The sequence below is a fragment of the Chenopodium album genome, chromosome 10 (assembly GCF_948465745.1).
Source record: "Chenopodium album chromosome 10, dcCheAlbu1.1, whole genome shotgun sequence".
NCBI lineage: Eukaryota > Viridiplantae > Streptophyta > Magnoliopsida > Caryophyllales > Amaranthaceae > Chenopodium > Chenopodium album.
Window position 1 is genome coordinate 45,871,400 of NC_137843.1, and position 17,107 is coordinate 45,888,506.

The 17,107-nt window shown below is 36.4% G+C and overlaps 2 protein-coding genes across 2 annotated transcripts; both read left to right on the top strand.

The window, feature by feature from the left end:
- Positions 1-3,385: 3,385 nt before the first annotated feature.
- Positions 3,386-6,461, top strand: LOC145562475 (uncharacterized). The gene is made up of 3 exons (XM_081622770.1): positions 3,386-3,699; positions 5,125-5,392; positions 5,930-6,461. The coding sequence occupies exons 1-3, from the start codon at positions 3,570-3,572 to the stop codon at positions 6,147-6,149; spliced, it is 618 nt and encodes a 205-aa protein (XP_081478896.1). The 5' UTR covers positions 3,386-3,569; the 3' UTR covers positions 6,150-6,461.
- A 490-nt stretch (positions 6,462-6,951) lies between these two features.
- Positions 6,952-7,818, top strand: LOC145565264 (uncharacterized). Its single transcript, XM_081625325.1, has one exon. It carries the CDS (start codon positions 6,952-6,954, stop codon positions 7,816-7,818), a length of 867 nt encoding a protein of 288 aa, XP_081481451.1.
- Positions 7,819-17,107: the final 9,289 nt, after the last annotated feature.

The window sequence follows — 17,107 nt, forward strand, 5'->3', positions numbered from 1 at the left end:
TTACTGGGATCTAGATTTATTATGTTGTGATTATATAGTGAACTCTAGCGCATCATCAAGCAACATAAATAAACCTAAACATGCATAATCTACTAATGCAATAAAACATGACATAGTATGGCCCCTTAATCCTAAGAAAACTAATAAAGTAAAATGCTCCCACTTGAACCTTCATGGATCTCATCCATCTTGCTCCATTGGGCCTTCACTTCATTGGCTTTTGGATCAACTGCAACCTGTAATTTTATTCTATTCTATCTACTACTTAAATAAAATAAAATAAATTACAAAAATACTCAACGGTACGCAGACCGTATTTAGATTACAAAAATACATCACGATGCGCAGATCGTATTTAGAATCTATGGGCCATACTAGTCTATATATATAGCAATAAACAATATCATATATTATAAAGTGCCATATAATAAATCACTCATCATGCTTTCCTAAACTATAACATCAAATGATCATAATGAAGGAAACATGGCTATAAATATCTCATATTTTAATTAATTAATTACTGTAATTAGATAATATCATATATTATTCATGACCAATCATAAAATATCATATATTTTAATTTTAGGTATGAGATAGAATCAAATCTTATTTGAAATTATGGAAGATAAATCATATTTATTTTCCATGATTATCCTAACTAATTTAGGAATTCTATCCTAATTACTAACCAATCACATATTTTAAATCAATTATTATCCATAAATAATTATGAGATAATCACATTATTTAATCAATTATTATCCAAATAGAATCTTTTGCTCCATAATTATCCAAACTTAACAAAAATAACAACTTTAAATTTGTTAATTATCTTTTCAAAATTTAAACTTATCCTTTTAAAATTTAAAATCTGATTTTATCTAAAATAATTTTTTTTTTTAAATGAAAAAACAGAGTTGCGTGACTGAGCTACTGCCCAGCCACGTCACAGCCACTGCAGCAGCCAGGCCGAAGCCCAGCCACCGCAGCAGCTGCCCGGCGCAGCCAGGCAACCGCCCAGCCACAGCGGCGCACCAGGCTGCTGCCCAGCTCCCCTATCAGCTCGAGCAGAGCTGAAACCGTGCAACAGTTGCAGGTTCAGCTCTGCTCCTGCCCTCACCGACCACCTGCACTGCCCCTACGCCCTTTCCGACCACCGGAGCAGCCACCGTGGCTGTTCTGCCACCCAGCCGTGGCTGCTCCTTCAAGCTTTAATTTAATCCCTTTTTTTTTGAGTTAAATTAATTTCACAACTTTTGCAAAATTAATTTTGGTGATCTAATTATAATTAAACACAAACTCCTTTATGCATAATTTCAGAAAAAATTAATCAAAATCTCCATTTTAATTAATTTAGGGCTTTTCATATAAAATAATCCCCAATTCATATAAAACCAATTTTTCATGAATTAATTAATCATATCAAAACAATTTTTAATATGAAAAATAGATTATATTATATAAATTTAACAATTAAAATCGAAAATTGGGGTTCATAACCATCAAATTCGAAATTTTGGGGCTTTAGGGTTCTTAAAAAAAATATGGAGCAAGTTAAACACCTTTAATGATTCTATATTGTTAAATCACATTTAAAATAACAATTGACCCATAATTAAATTATTCTCCCTCCTAATTGAATTAAAATTGTGGATTATCAAAGAATTATTACTCAATATATGTAAATACAAGAGGCTAACTGATACCACTGTAGGAGATTATAGGTACTAAATGCGGAATTTACATGAATCATATTCACATAGCACCAAAACAAGGATCTCATGCATAACACATAAAGAAGTAAGAATTGTACCTTTGAAGCGTGATTCCACTAGTGATCGAGCAAGAACAAGGGAGACAAAGAACCCCACGTGTGATTCCTCTACTTAGTCCACGAGCACGGATTAAACCTCCACTAATGCTAGTTAGTTGTGACCGAACGCTTCAATCAACCTTCTATGGAGATTAGAGTCACGAGCACACCACTACACCACCCACGCACCACCACACGCACCACCAATGGAGGGGAGACTTATCGACAGGGAGAGGAAGGGAAGGGCACGGAATAGGGGAGGAGAAAGGGAGGGGCGAAAGTGAGAGAGAGAATTAGGGTTTGGGATTTCTTGGTTGCTTGTCTGACAATTCACAGTGTGTAAATTGTTCTGTCATGCAACCCTAGGCATGGTTTATATTTATAGATCATATCTAGAAATAAAACCATGTCCAAATCCTAATTGAACTCTACTTACAATCCAAGCCCAAACATAAGGTGTGTCATATACTCATGAGGCCCAATAATGGGCCTCTAACTTGTTTGACCCAATACTCTAGTGTGTGACCTTGTAGGATCCATCCTATAAGGCTTTGGACCATTTGACAAGCCCAAAGTCCAATTGTCATATCTAGCAACAGACATTGACAACCTTATAGTATGAACTTATTATCTCCATAACTGTGATCCTATGATATATCTAGTAATTGCACTTATCGAAGACATAACTCCTTCAAGTACGGGATACAGGTTGGAATGGTTCGGGTTAATCGAAGTTTTGCCAGAGCCCAGGTTTAAACGATTTTGGTTTAAAATAATTGGGTTACTATGAGTTCGGATGTAATTGGTTCATGTTATTTTTTGTTTCAGGTTGTAATGGTTCGGCTTGATAACGGGTCGGGTCATTAATGGTTTCCACAATTTTGGTTCAGTTCAGTTTCGAGTTGGAAAAAATTTGATCAGGTCAGTTTTCAATAAGTGGGTTTTTAACGACTCGGTTCCTTTTTAGATTAGTTCAAAACAGTCAAATTTAACGATTTGGGTTAATAACTGACAGTTCTAATTTTTTTTTTAATGGAAACTGACAGCTCTTATTATTTATCATGACATCGAATTTTTTCTTAGTAGACAAAAAATAATGGAGCACCAATAATAACACCTTGGACATTGCTCCCGACATTCACTAGTTATGGTTAATAATGTAATTCCTCAATTGTAAGCGTGAAACAATGGTGGAAAATTTATCCTTCAATATCTAAAACACAAATCTCGGAAAACCATTCTTCTCCCAAAAAAAAAAAAACACTTTAATTTTTGAACAATAATACGGAGTACAAAATCAAAATGAATTAATTTTTTTTTTTTTTAAAAATCTGAAACAAAGAGAAACGTAGCAGTAATGGATTGGGGGGCGTGACAAAAGAGAAAGGGGTGCAGTTGATTTTTAAAAAATGCGAAGATTCCCTCGTATATTCCCTCCCTCCTTCTCACTGCCCTAAATAATTAAGATCATCATCATCAATATCATACCTTCCTATCAACAATCCAATCTAACCCCTTTTATTTTTTTTCACTTTACCCTATTATTTCTTCCCCAAATCTTATCCTTTTCTTTTTCTTTTATTTATTATTTTCATCATTATTATAAATAAAAATCCAACCTACTTTTCCTCTTTCACTTTCAAAATCCCCTGTTTTCTTCTTCTCTCAACCACTTCTTTCATCTCTTTTCCAAAAGAATCCTTTAAAAAAATCCCAAATATTAAAAAATTAAGCTAAAACAACTACAACAACAATGGCTTCCACTACTACGGTTTCTGAGTCTGATCAATTCCAATTAATTCATAAACTTAACGTTTTTCGCATCCATGGCCGTGATAAAGGTGGCCGTAAACTTCTCACCATCCTCGCCAAATTCTTTCCTGGTAATTTCCTCTTCTTTTCTTCTTAATTTTAATTTTTTTCTGGAATTTTGTTCTTTGATTTCTTGATTTGTGTTCTTTGTTAATTTTTATTATATTTTTGATTCAATGTTAAATTTGTCCTCAATTTTTCAGATTTTGTTTATTATATAACGTCATTGCCTTTTGAATTACTTCATAATTTCGATTTTAGCTGATATTATTGTGCATGTTATTAACTTGTAAATTCTTTATTCTATTTTCTTTAATTTCCTCGTTTATTCTGAATAGTTTTTTTTTTTGGCCTAAGTTTGTAAATTTTTAGATTAATTTCTTTAATTCCGTCTTCAATTTATCTCTTATTATTATTATTATTATTATTATTATTATTATTATTATTATTATTATTATTATTATTATTATTATTATTATTATTATTATTATTATTATTATTATTATTATTATTATTATTATTATTATTATTATTATTATTATTATTATTATTATTATTATTATTATTATTATTATTATTATTATTATTATTATTATTATTATTATTATTATTATTATTATTATTATTATTATTATTATTATTATTATTATTATTATTATTATTATTATTATTATTATTATTATTATTATTATTATTATTATTATTATTATTATTATTATTATTATTATTATTATTATTATTATTATTATTATTATTATTATTATTATTATTATTATTATTATTATTATTATTATTATTATTATTATTATTATTATTATTATTATTATTATTATTATTATTATTATTATTATTATTATTATTATTATTATTATTATTATTATTATTATTATTATTATTATTATTATTATTATTATTATTATTATTATTATTATTATTATTATTATTATTATTATTATTATTATTATTATTATTATTATTATTATTATTATTATTATTATTATTATTATTATTATTATTATTATTATTATTATTATTATTATTATTATTATTATTATTATTATTATTATTATTATTATTATTATTATTATTATTATTATTATTATTATTATTATTATTATTATTATTATTATTATTATTATTATTATTATTATTATTATTATTATTATTATTATTATTATTATTATTATTATTATTATTATTATTATTATTATTATTATTATTATTATTATTATTATTATTATTATTATTATTATTATTATTATTATTATTATTATTATTATTATTATTATTATTATTATTATTATTATTATTATTATTATTATTATTATTATTATTATTATTATTATTATTATTATTATTATTATTATTATTATTATTATTATTTATTTTTTTTTTATTTTTTTATTTTTTTTTATTTTTTTTTTCTGATTCACAATTTTTATAATGTAATTTTTATAGAATATATCTAATTATTTTGTTAAATTTTTCAATTGAAGCTCGAATTATAAGCGTGGAAGTAGTGAAGAAATACTTGGAGGAGAAGATTTACCCAAAACTCCTGAAAAAAGGTGAATTCTCTGTCCTATACATTCACACTGGTGTTGATCGTGGAGAGAATTTTCCTGGAATCGCAGCCCTCCGATCTATCGTCGACAACATCCCACCGTCCGTTCAAAGCAGCCTTGATTCTGTTTATTTTCTTCACCCTGGCCTTCAATCTCGCCTCTTCCTCGCCACCGTCGGCCGCCTCTTCTTCTCCTCCGGGTAACTTTCTCTCTCCTCTTTTTCATGTGCATTTTAGTCATTTTCCTCTTTTTTTTTCTAACTTGCGCTGTTATTCATTTATTTTTTATTTTTTATTTTTTATTTTTTTTGCTAACGTGCGCTGGTGGCCTATGTTGTTGAATCTGTGTTGATTGGTCAAATCTTGTTGATTGAGTCGATTAAATTTAAAAATTATATTTATTGAGTAATATGGATCTTAATATTTTATTCTTGTAAAATTGTGGATCTCAAATTTGTTTGATGTTGTTTGGTAATTATGGATCCATTGATAATTTTGTACTTTTATTAACCGGTTGTATTCAATGCAAGATACAACTAAGGTTATTTTTTTGCGAGATTGTATGACGAATATCCGATCCTCATATGATAAAAGCTTTGGATAATATTCTCAATTTTGTAATCCATAATCCTGACTAAAAATGATTAATCAACTAGTAGTGTGTTTTGTTTCCTAATGTTTCTTTTTGTTTTGCTTTACTGAGAAAACTAATAGTGGGTTTTGATATGGTGTGGCAGGTTTTATGGTAAGGTGAAGTATGTAAGCAGGGTGGATTTCCTGTGGGAGCACATTAGGAGGAATGCAATAGAGATTCCTGAGTATGTGACTGATCATGATGAAGACTTGGAGCGCCGTCCGATGATGGACTACGGATTAGAGAGCGATCATCCGAGGGTGTATGATGCGCCATCTGTTGATTCTCCGATGGCTAGCTTCTCTATGCGGTGCATCTCGTAGCACTGGTTCATTACCACCTCCCCTCTCAGCTAAAGGCAGCAACCAAATTATGGATAATTTTGTGTTGTAGTTGGGGGTTTGATTTCGAAGTTTTAAAGTTTGTAGTATGAAGTTCTAATTTTTAAGATTTGGTCTTTTTTTCAGTCCTTTAGTTTTTGTGGAAAGAAAAGAGAAAAATTGTACCAAAAAAAAAGGGTTTGTGAATTATGATTTGCATATGCAAATAGAGTTGTGAAGAATGTGGAAGTTGAATGAATGAATGAGATGATTATGCATACAAATTTAATAGAGGTGTGTGGGGAGATTTCGATATGTGGATTAGTGTCGATATCTATTCGTTTACAGTCTAAATAGGTCTGGATTTATAGTGATAAAACCTATATCGATAACGTCACATAACGACATTGATATCGGCACCTCTTAAAACTGAGCACGTGGCGTTGGTTAATCGACACTTGGCATAAAGTGGTTTGCATGGCATGCAACTACCGGCAGTTGAAACCATTATAAATAGGTAGGATTTTTCAAATTAAAAAGGGGGCATTTTTACTCTCTCTACATTTCTCTCTCTTCATATCATCTTTTCTTTTCTCTCAAACACTGTTTAACTTTATAATTGGAGTGGTTATCCCCTAATTTACCCTGGGGTTAGCTAATCTTCATTTCCTGTGTAGGTGCTTAACCAGACGATAGAGTCTTCACGGATTTCGAATACGAGTAGTCGGATCTGAGCAGGAACAATTTGGCGCTAGAAGGGGAAAGTGATTACTTCTATTGTCTAAGGACCTTACGCAGAAAAACCATGGCCGGTAACAAAGAAACACCTGAAAGTAACAACGGAGCGCAGCCAGAGGTTGAGATAGAGGATGAAACCCACACCCTGGAAGAAAATCAGTTTAATATGCCGATCACCTCAGAGCGGCATGTTGGTACAGTGGCAGATCCCATGGCCATGATTTTGTACACCAATTCGGATGCGGTTTGGTGCAAGATATTTCTGACCACCCTAACCGAAGCAGCAACAGATTGGTTTAACAATTTGGAAAGTGGTACAGTAGATAACTTTGAGAAGCTAATGGAGATGTTTGTGGGGCAATATATCAGTAACAACGTTCGACAGAGGGTTTCGGGGGAGCTAATTGTCGTAGGGCAGAAAACAGACGAGTCTCTAAGGGACTATATCAGGAGGTTCAATAATGAAGCAAACACAATTCCAAAGTTACAGCAGGAGATAGCTATTATGGCATTAATAAATGGCCTGGATGATTCTAAGTTTAAACGGTACTTGACAAGAAAAAACTTGCCGACACTAGCAGCAACTTTTAATAAAACTCATGACTACAAAATAAGTGAAGAGCTAATGAAGAGAAGCAGCCGGGTCATCCTAACAGATAGAGTGCAGTATTCGTCTAAGGGAACGACCTCAGGGAGTGGAAGGCCTAGAAATCCGGCCCCAGTGAGGGGAGGAGGAGGTCGGCAGGAGGTCAGGAGTGTTAAAGCACCAATGCGATACAATACATACACTCCGCTGAATACGCTCAGAGCTGCCATATATTCAGTGAACCAATACAAGGAAGGATGGGTGAGACTTATGCCAATGAAGGCCAAGGGAAGTGATGCCAAGAAATATTGCATGTTTCACCGAGATGTTGGGCATTATAATGAATAATGCAAGCAGTTGAAAGATAATATTGAGGAGCTGATAAGGAAAGGCTATTTGACTCAATACCGGCTGCATACAGGGTGAAATCAGCCACCACCGTATCGACAGTTGGAACGCCAACAACTAGAAGCAAGTCCTAAAATGCAGTAAGTGTAAATAAGCCGGCAGGGAGATGGTAGGCAGCCACCATTGTCAATAGGGAAGAAAATTGATGTGATAACCAGTGGGCCAATTTACGGAGGAACAATAAGCGGAGCTCGAAAACATTTGTCGGAGCAGCGCCACATAGTGAATGCACTAGATACAGACAGCCGTCCCCGACCGGCTGATATACCTGATGTGATATTTACAAGTGAGGACGCTAGGGGAATTGTCTTTCCTCATGACGAACCCTTAGTATTAATAACGACAATTAATGGGACTGACATCAAGCGGGTTTTGGTGGATGGAGGCAGTTCGACAGATGTCCTGTTTATGCAGGCATTTAAAGAGATGATGATAGGCATATTTAACGCAGGTATCTTATCCGGTGATCGGGTTTAGTGGCTCGACTGTGAGGTTGGAGGGCAGCATTGTTTTGCCGGTCAGCTTCGGTGATGGCGCGGCTGCATGGGATGTGATGGCAGAATTCTTGGTGGTGGATGTATCGTTGGTATACAACGCAATCCTCGGAAGGACGATAATACATAAAGTGCAGGCAGTGGTGTCAACCTATCATCTTACCATTGCATATGTATCAAATCTGGGGAAGGTAGAGAAGGTGCATGAAGCTAGGTAATGTCAAAGTCCTGCTATGTGACCGCTTTGAAGAATCTGTTACAAGAAATCCCAGTTGTGAATAGCCCGAAAAGGGACAAAGAACCATCAGTGCGAGATTTGTCAATGGAAAACTTTGACACAAGACTGGTAGCAGTGCCAAGGCCGGCACTAGGACGAGAAACAATGCAGGTTGAACTTCGGCCAGGTGATCCTAGCCGGACAGTGAAAGTAGGCGCAAACATGGATTCGGGAATGAGTTGTAATCTGATCGGTTTGCTGCAGGAGAATGAAGATGTGTTTGCTTTTTCGGCGGATGAAATGGCGGGGATACACCCCGATGTGATGGTGCACAAACTGAATGTTGATAGGAAATTCAGGCCGGTAAGGCAGATAAAGAGGAACTTCTCAACGGAGAAAATTGAAGCAATACAAGCCGAGGTTAATAAGCTTCTAGCGGCTAAGTTCATAGAACCATACACATACCTCGAATGGCTAGCGAATGTAATCATGATCAGAAAGTCGACTGGAAAGTGGAGGATGTGTGTAGATTTCACAAATTTGAATAGGGTCTGACCCAAAGATTGTTATCCTCTGCCCTGAATAGATAGGCTGGTAGACTCCATTTCGGGCCATCCAATTCTTAGCTTCCTGGATGCATTTTCGGGTTACCATTAAGTCAGCCTGGATAAATCCGACAGGGCCAAAATGGCGTTTATAATGGATGTTAGAGTTTATTGTTACAAAGCAATACCGTTTGGCTTGAAAAATGCAGGAGCGACCTATTAAAAGTTGGTTGATAAAATATTTGAAAAGCAGAAAGGCTGGAATGTATTAGTGTATGTGGATGATATCATAGTAAAAAGCAGAGCCCAAGAAGATCACATTGCCGACTTGAGAGAAACGTTTGACACTCTACGATGGTATTAGATGAAGCTAAACCCAGAGAACTGTGTATTTGGGGTTCGGTTAGGGAAGTTTTAGGGATTCATGGTGAGTGAACGAGGTATTGATGCAAATCCCGATAAAGGAAATGCAATACTTGAAATGAAACAGCCAGGAACTATCCGTGATATACAGAGGCTGACAGGAAGGATGACAGCTTTAACCCGGTTCATTAGCAAGTCGGCAGAAAAAGCCCTCCCTTTCTTTGTGACGTTGCGGTAGAATAAAATGTTTGAATGGGGGAAAGATCAAACAGGTGGTGAAAAATCATTTTAGGTCGTTGCCGACAGTGAGAAGGCCCGAACGTGGGGAGCCGTTGTAGTTGTACATTTTAGCTTCCCCGAAAACAATGGCAGCAGTGTTGTTGGTGGAGACAAAAAAAGCATCAAATGCCAATTTACTTTGTCAGTCATGTTCTAAGGAGGAAGAGTGAGCTCATATCCTTCCGGCAATCCGTAAAACCTTTTGGCATGCCGACAGTAATGTTTCTCCTCTGCCAGTGACAGCGAACTATCACTAACTTTGGCCTTTATAACTTTACTGTTGGCAGGAATGTTGAGAGGATGGCGATAATCAGCGTCATCAGTCTCAGAGTTATATTCCTCGTCGAGGCTTTCCTCATGGGTAACCTGAGCCATAAGGTTAATGATTTCGGCCCTCTCTTCAGAATCGGCGTTTTCCTCCTGGTTAACTTCTTCACCCCCTTCGTCATCGTCGTTTAGCATAGACCTAACGACAGAGTCATGCACGGGGGATTTAGAGCCTCTCTCAGACTCAGAGCTGACAGAACTTACTACTTGCGCTTGACCGGGTCTCCTACTAGGCCCAGCTCTATCAGTAGCAGCCTGAGGCTGATAAATAGTTTGCTTAACCCTTGGCATTGTGGAGGTATTGACTCGGATATTACCGACGTTGGAACTGTATTGGTCAATGACAGACCTATCAGCAAAACTGCGTAAATGATATCGAACGCTAACTGGCTCAATATCGAGAACTTCAATATCGTCTGGAAGATCGGGATTAGTGGGACGGACCGCCCTCTCACAGTCGGCCAATATTTTATGACGGTAAAAGGCTTCTTTTCGCTCTTCCGTAGATAGCGGCTTAAAGGGATCGTCAATATTGTCAGAAAGAGAGGAAGCAGTCCCTTTAGGTTTGCCGATATCTTTTCCCAGTGATTTCCTGATAAGATGGCGCCTAACAATGCTAAGGGTAGGTTGTTCTTCTTCAATGCTACTATCAGACATCTAATACATCAACCTAAAGCTAAAATCGAAAATAAATCGAAAGCATGCGAAATAAAAACTGAGGATTTATAAATACCTTAGACGATTCGTCCTGATCAAAGGTATGCAATTGTTCCCCAAATGAAATCCGATTTCGCTTCGAAAAAATAGTGCCTGGTGCGGGAATGACAAGAATTTCTCGCAAATCGTTTAAATTTTGTTTAACAGAAAAGGTAAGAATGAAAGCCAAGTAAAAATTAACCAGAATTTTAAGGAGTTAAAAAGTGACGATTGATATGACTGCCCCGTCAAAAATCAAACGGCGGGGATAATTTGGCGATTTAAAAATTTGAGCGTTAGATTATAAATAAATATAAATTTGGCGATTTCCCACCTACCTAGTTAAACGATTGGCTTTCCAGTTTGTAACCGACAAGCGACAGAATATAAATAAATATATTTTTACTTTAAGTAGACCTTGTTTGCAATCGGCAAACAATGTCACTTTGGGGGGAAAACGGAAAACGGAGTTTTTCCCTCCCTTTTTTGTCATAAGTTGACCTTGTTTGCAATCGGCAAACAAGGTCACTTTGGGAGGAAAATAGAGTTTTTCGCTCCCCTTTTTTGTCATAAGTAGACCTTGTTTGCAATCGGCAAACAAGGTCACTTTAGGGGGAAAACGAAGTTTTTTGTTCCTTCTTTTGTCATAACTGACCTTGTTTTCAGTTTTTTCAATTAAATATACCCCATAAGCATAGTTTTAAGTTCTCTTGATTGCACTTCAACAAAACCAAATGTGCACATCTTAAGTCAAGATGAAAAGTGGTAGACAGAGTGCAAGAAACATATATCCCAGGCTTTCTCATCCAATACATCAAATAATCATAGACATTGCACATAAGTGAGAACATTAGCTACTCTAACGTCCTCACTTGAGGGGCTAGTTGTGTAGGGAGATACCAATATCTGGAACAGTGCCGATATCTATTCGTTTATAGTCTAAACGGGTTTGGATTTATAGTAATAAAACCTATATCGATAACGTCACATAACGACATTGATATCGACACCTCTTAAAACTGAGCACGTGGCGTTGGTTAATCGACACTTGGAATAAAGTGGTTTGGCTGGCATGCAACCACTTGACAGTTGAAATCATTATAATTAGGTAAGATTCTCCAAAATATAACGGGGCATTTTTACTCTCTTTATCTCTCTATACATTTCTCTCTCTTCATATCGTCTATTCTTTTCTCTCAAACACTTTTTAACTTTATCATCGGAGTGGTTATCCCCGCATTCACCCCGGGGTTAGCTAATCCTCATTTCCTGTGTAGGTGCTTAGCCAGACGAAAGAGTTTTCACGGATCTCGGATACGGGTAGTCGGATCTGAGAAGGAACAAGAGGATCTTTAGTTTTACTCTGATTTCATTTTTGTGTATTTTTACAAGCCTTTTCTCCTTCAATGGTGATGCATTATTGATGGCAGATCCCGTAATCCTTTCTGGAAATGACCTAAAGATTCTCATTCCTTTGAATGATATCATGTTTTCCCCATTTACCCCACTTGTTGCTGATGGGGACTGTGGAGAAAGTATAAACATCTTATTGTTCGTCAATAGTGTCATTAGTGTGCGGGAGAGAGAGAGAGAGGGGGTGTTTGTGTGTGAAAATATGGGGAAAACAGGGGTCAATTGATTGTGCATAAGCACTCTAATCCTTTTAATTTAGCTGAATTCCTCATGAATAAAACTATTGACAAAATAATATGAACCATGTCAAAACTCTATTTCAATATTCCAAACCAATTTGCATACTTCCTTTCATTAAACATGCTCATTAACAATATGTGTTTAGAAATACAACAATCCAACCATACATCACATTTTCAATCATTACAATTCAATTCTAGCATGATACTACTCACTTGATACTTTATTAAAAGGAAAATGCTATACATAGCCCTTAGGGATACATATAAGCATTAAATTTACACTTCAAAATCGTAAAAAGTTAAGAAACCATAAAAATATAAACACTAATTACACCGATTAACGCATGTTTTTTTTCATGAATTTCTAATTTTATTCAATTTCCAAGAGTGTATGTAATGCTTATATATAGCTCTTAGAGCTACATATAGCATTACCCTTATTAAAATCATTCATGGCAAGATACTACATGCATTACATATTCTAACCGTGAACGTACTTCAAATAATAATGCAAACTTGCCACCAATGTTTTTAAAATCGCGATTCGGATCGTAGAATCGTACCATTCTACGACCCCAATCCACCTAAACGATGTAAATCGTTGGTACTATTGCGCAATGTGCTGTAGAATCGCTCATAGACTCTGTAGAATTAGTTAGAATCAGTGCCAATTTTATGATTCTATACCGATTCTAATTTAACGATCCCACTCTTGCAAAAGTCTAATTTTTCAAAACCCATAATTTTTTATTGTAAAGTCAGAATTGGGCTTATAACATATCGTTGGAAATCTCTTGAGGTCTACTTTCTAATAGAATAGGTCCCATACCCATATAATTTATATAATTTATTTTATAGCCCAAAGAGTATAAAGATGTCATAGTTGAGCCTAACTTTAGTCAATAATTTATATATTATTCAATATAAATCCTAATATCCTCAAAAAAAAAAAAAAAATCATAATAAAGCGTATGAAACATCAATTTAAATAAATTTTAAAATTCTATCCAAACATTTAAATTTTGTGGGCATAGAAATGTATTTTGAGTCTTATACACTCAACTTTAGGCATATAAAAAAAACTTTTATAACATGAGTTTGTTGTAGTTGTCATTCTTTAGCTATCTCGTTAAAATGACTTAACTTGACACTTAGTTTTCTATTGTCATTGGATTTATTATTAGGGAAAATAATTTTATGAGTCAACAACGTTATTTTTTTCATAAATTATCAACAATTATCTTGTACTCTCGTGGTTAAGAATGTGAACCAATAATCCGACTTTATAGTTTATAGTGTACTGTTTTAGTTATGCGCATGCGAAATTACTTCTAAAACTATTTTATGTTTGTATAGTCAATATTATGTTATCAATAATATATATAATTATCATTCTCATTGCTTGAAAATTATGTATGTAGTCATTCCCGATTCGATTCTACCTCACACACCGATTCAAGGTAAAATCCCGATGCTGATAACCTTGCTCGCCACTATCAGAAGAAATCACTTAGCTCAAACTCTCCTACAAGTGTCAAGTTCTAAGCGTGTATGTATATATATATATATATATATATATATATATATATCCCAAACAATAAATAATACTTATAAACATTCCAAAATAATATAAAAATGAATTATAAATGCTCAATTTAACTCTGGGTAATCAATGTCCAACTCACTAATCCTTCAAAGTAGCAGCACTTAATAATTTTCAGCAATAATAACTACACTATAATTTGAAATTTAAGCATTTATACTCACCTTCATCATCCTTCAACCCATACATAATCAATTATACAAAACCCAGCAATTTAGAAAGTTAGGGTTTTCATTTGGGGCTTTAAAAATCAATTGAAAACCTGAAAATTAAACTCTTATGGTTTGTTTGGGTAATGTTAAGGGAAGGAAAAGAAAGGGAGGGAGGTCAAGGGGAGGGAAAGGAAAGGAAGGGGAAGAAAGAAGAATGAGTTTTCCTTCCAAATCTCTCTATAATTGGAGGCATCATTTTATTAGAATTTAATCCCTCCATTTCTCTCCCCTCTAATTCCCTTCATCTCTAGTTTTTTATCCAAATGTAAGAAACTCCCTCCCTCTATTTCCCTTCCATTCCTTTCCCTCAATTTCCTTCAATCCAAACATACTATTAATAAATTCTATTTCAAACACCAAATTATCATTATAAACACAATCTGTTTGGGTCCAATTTACTCTAATTGGACCGGTTCAAAATGATTTAATTATCAAGCCCAAGGTAAAGGTTCAACTCTCCCAAGTCATGCCAAGTAAGTCAAAGGCCCAGTCAACATGGTAAGCTCATTTGACCTCAAGGCCCATTTCTCCTATTTTTGCACAGTATAAAAGCCATCAATCCTCTCTCTTTACTAGCATGTACACAAAGCCTCAAGCAATTTATACTCTTGCATAGCTTTCTCTCTGTAAACATTGTACCGACTTCGGTGTCGGAGGGGCTTTCCTTAGCAACACCCCCAAGGTCAGTTTACGTGTGTTTGCTGTGTAGGAAATCCTTGGCCCAATCATCACTTGGACTGTGATTAGTCTTCAGCCCACAGTAAGTACCTCATTCGAAGGTCCCATTATTTTTACCCGAAACAATTTGGCGCCGTCTGTGGGGAAGACATTAAAAAACAAGCTAAAAATAACCAATCTTAGTGCCCTTAGCAACATGGCTAAAAATCGCAAGAATAGCAAAAGTGCCAAAAACGATGGTCCTTCCTCCTCAAGGAGGACCCCTATTTCGACCGGGGGGGGGGAATCCACTTTCTCCACCGTCACCACCTCCATCACCTTCTTCAGGTGCACCCTCCTCGGAGAGGGCTGCATCTGAGATGATTACACCAGAGAGATCACCATCTCCATCCAATCATTCTCGGCGGCCGACCAGCTCGTACCGCCCGAGTCAATCCAATGCTAAGAGTCCACCTCGAAGCCTCCATTCTCGTTCTCAGCCAAGGACGACTCCTCAAACGGGACCCTCTACGGAGGAAGTGGCGAGAGCCGTGGCAGTTTTAATGGACTTCATGAAGTCCCAAGCGGGCAACTTTCCACCACCCCGTGGTTATTCACCTATCCAGCCGAGAAACCTGAGAAGGAGGTCTGGCCAAGAGGTTGATGGACAAGCTCTGTCATTCAGGGAGCTACTAGACAAGTGGAAGGAAGACACTTGGAGAACTGAGTGGGAAAGGTAAAGAAACCCACAGTTCTTCGAGGAATCCAAACCCCACAACACCCGCAGCTACAAAAGCAGCAACTCCGCCTCTACGCGGCACGAGCCTGCTCGCCGAAATGTCGATGAACGTCTCGGCTCAAGGGAGATAAGCGTGCACAGCCGTCTCACCTATCTTGAGGGGACAACACCTTACCTCGAACCGTCCTAGCCGAGGATAAAAACCACTTTTACCTCTTAAGAGGGCAGAACGAGGTCCCACTAGCTAGGAACGAGGGGAAAGCTGTAATGTTCCCCACAAGCTCTCCCTTCCAAGAATGGATTTTGGAAGAGCATGTGCCGACGGTGAAAATCCCGGCACACATTACATATGACGGTACTTCGGATCCGAAGGATCACATTGCCTCTTATGAGGGGCACATGCATCTGAACCCTAGGTTCTAAGCGACCTGGTGTAAATAATTCCTGACTACTCTCAAAGGTGTTGCACAAGCGTGGATCACCAAGAGAGTAAAGGAGGGCTTGATTACCGGTTGGGACGACCTCTTTAACAAATTCAAAAGTAAGTTTTCTACGGCAAATCGTCGAGAGAAGACAACTGCAGAACTTATGTGTCTGCAGCAAGGGGGGACGAGAGCCTCTGAGACTATTCGACTTGCTTCAGCAACGAGCTGTCCAGAATCACAAGTCTGGACCAAGGGTTAGCCGTCTTTGCTTTGCAAAACAGGCTATAAGTTGGAAAGTTTCTTGACTTCATGGTCATGCATCCCCCGCGGACCTTGGAGGAAGCTTAGGACGCCTCGGATAAATACATCCGAGCCGAAGAATGGAACAAAACCAAAACCCATCCCCAATTTGGGGCTGGGAAGACGAAGCAACAACACTCCGAAGGCCAGAGCTAGAGGAAAGGGAAGGCGAAAGCCTTAGAACCATCCTCGGCAGCTGAGCCGAAGATAGAAAAGACTACTCCATTCGGGGGTAGATACGAATCATATACTCCTCTCTCCCTTATGCGTGCCAAAATCTACAGCATAACAAAGGACGAGTAAAAATATAAAAAGCCGAGGACACTCCCATCAGCAGAAAAACAAGGACCGATGGTGTGAGTTCTATGAATCACTTGGACATTACACTGAGGACTGTGTCTAGGTGAGGGATCAGATTGAGGATATGGTCCAAAAAGGTTACTTGAAAAAATATCTCGCAGAGCGCTGCGAAGAGAAAAAGACCAAGAAAGATTCTCGGCAAGAGCTGGACTTCCCCAAGAAGAACACCAAGGGTTAAGAAAAAGAGAACCCTGACATCCTTGCCATTTTTGGAGCAACGAATTCCCGGAGAGTGCGAAAACGCCACTTGAGGGCTAAGACCCATCAAGTGAACCATGCTGACATCCGAGAACCTCAGTCTTCGGTGCCAAACATTACGTTCACAGCCGAAGACTGACAGGGGATTTACATTCCCCC

Coding starts and splice junctions, on each gene's coding strand:
- LOC145562475 (XM_081622770.1), top strand. CDS start 3,570: ATGGCTTCCACTACTACGGTTTCTGAGTCTGATCAATTCCAATTAATT. Junction 3,700..5,124: donor CCTCGCCAAATTCTTTCCTG/GTAATTTCCTCT, acceptor TTTCAATTGAAG/CTCGAATTATAAGCGTGGAA. Junction 5,393..5,929: donor CGCCTCTTCTTCTCCTCCGG/GTAACTTTCTCT, acceptor ATGGTGTGGCAG/GTTTTATGGTAAGGTGAAGT.
- LOC145565264 (XM_081625325.1), top strand. CDS start 6,952: ATGGCCGGTAACAAAGAAACACCTGAAAGTAACAACGGAGCGCAGCCA.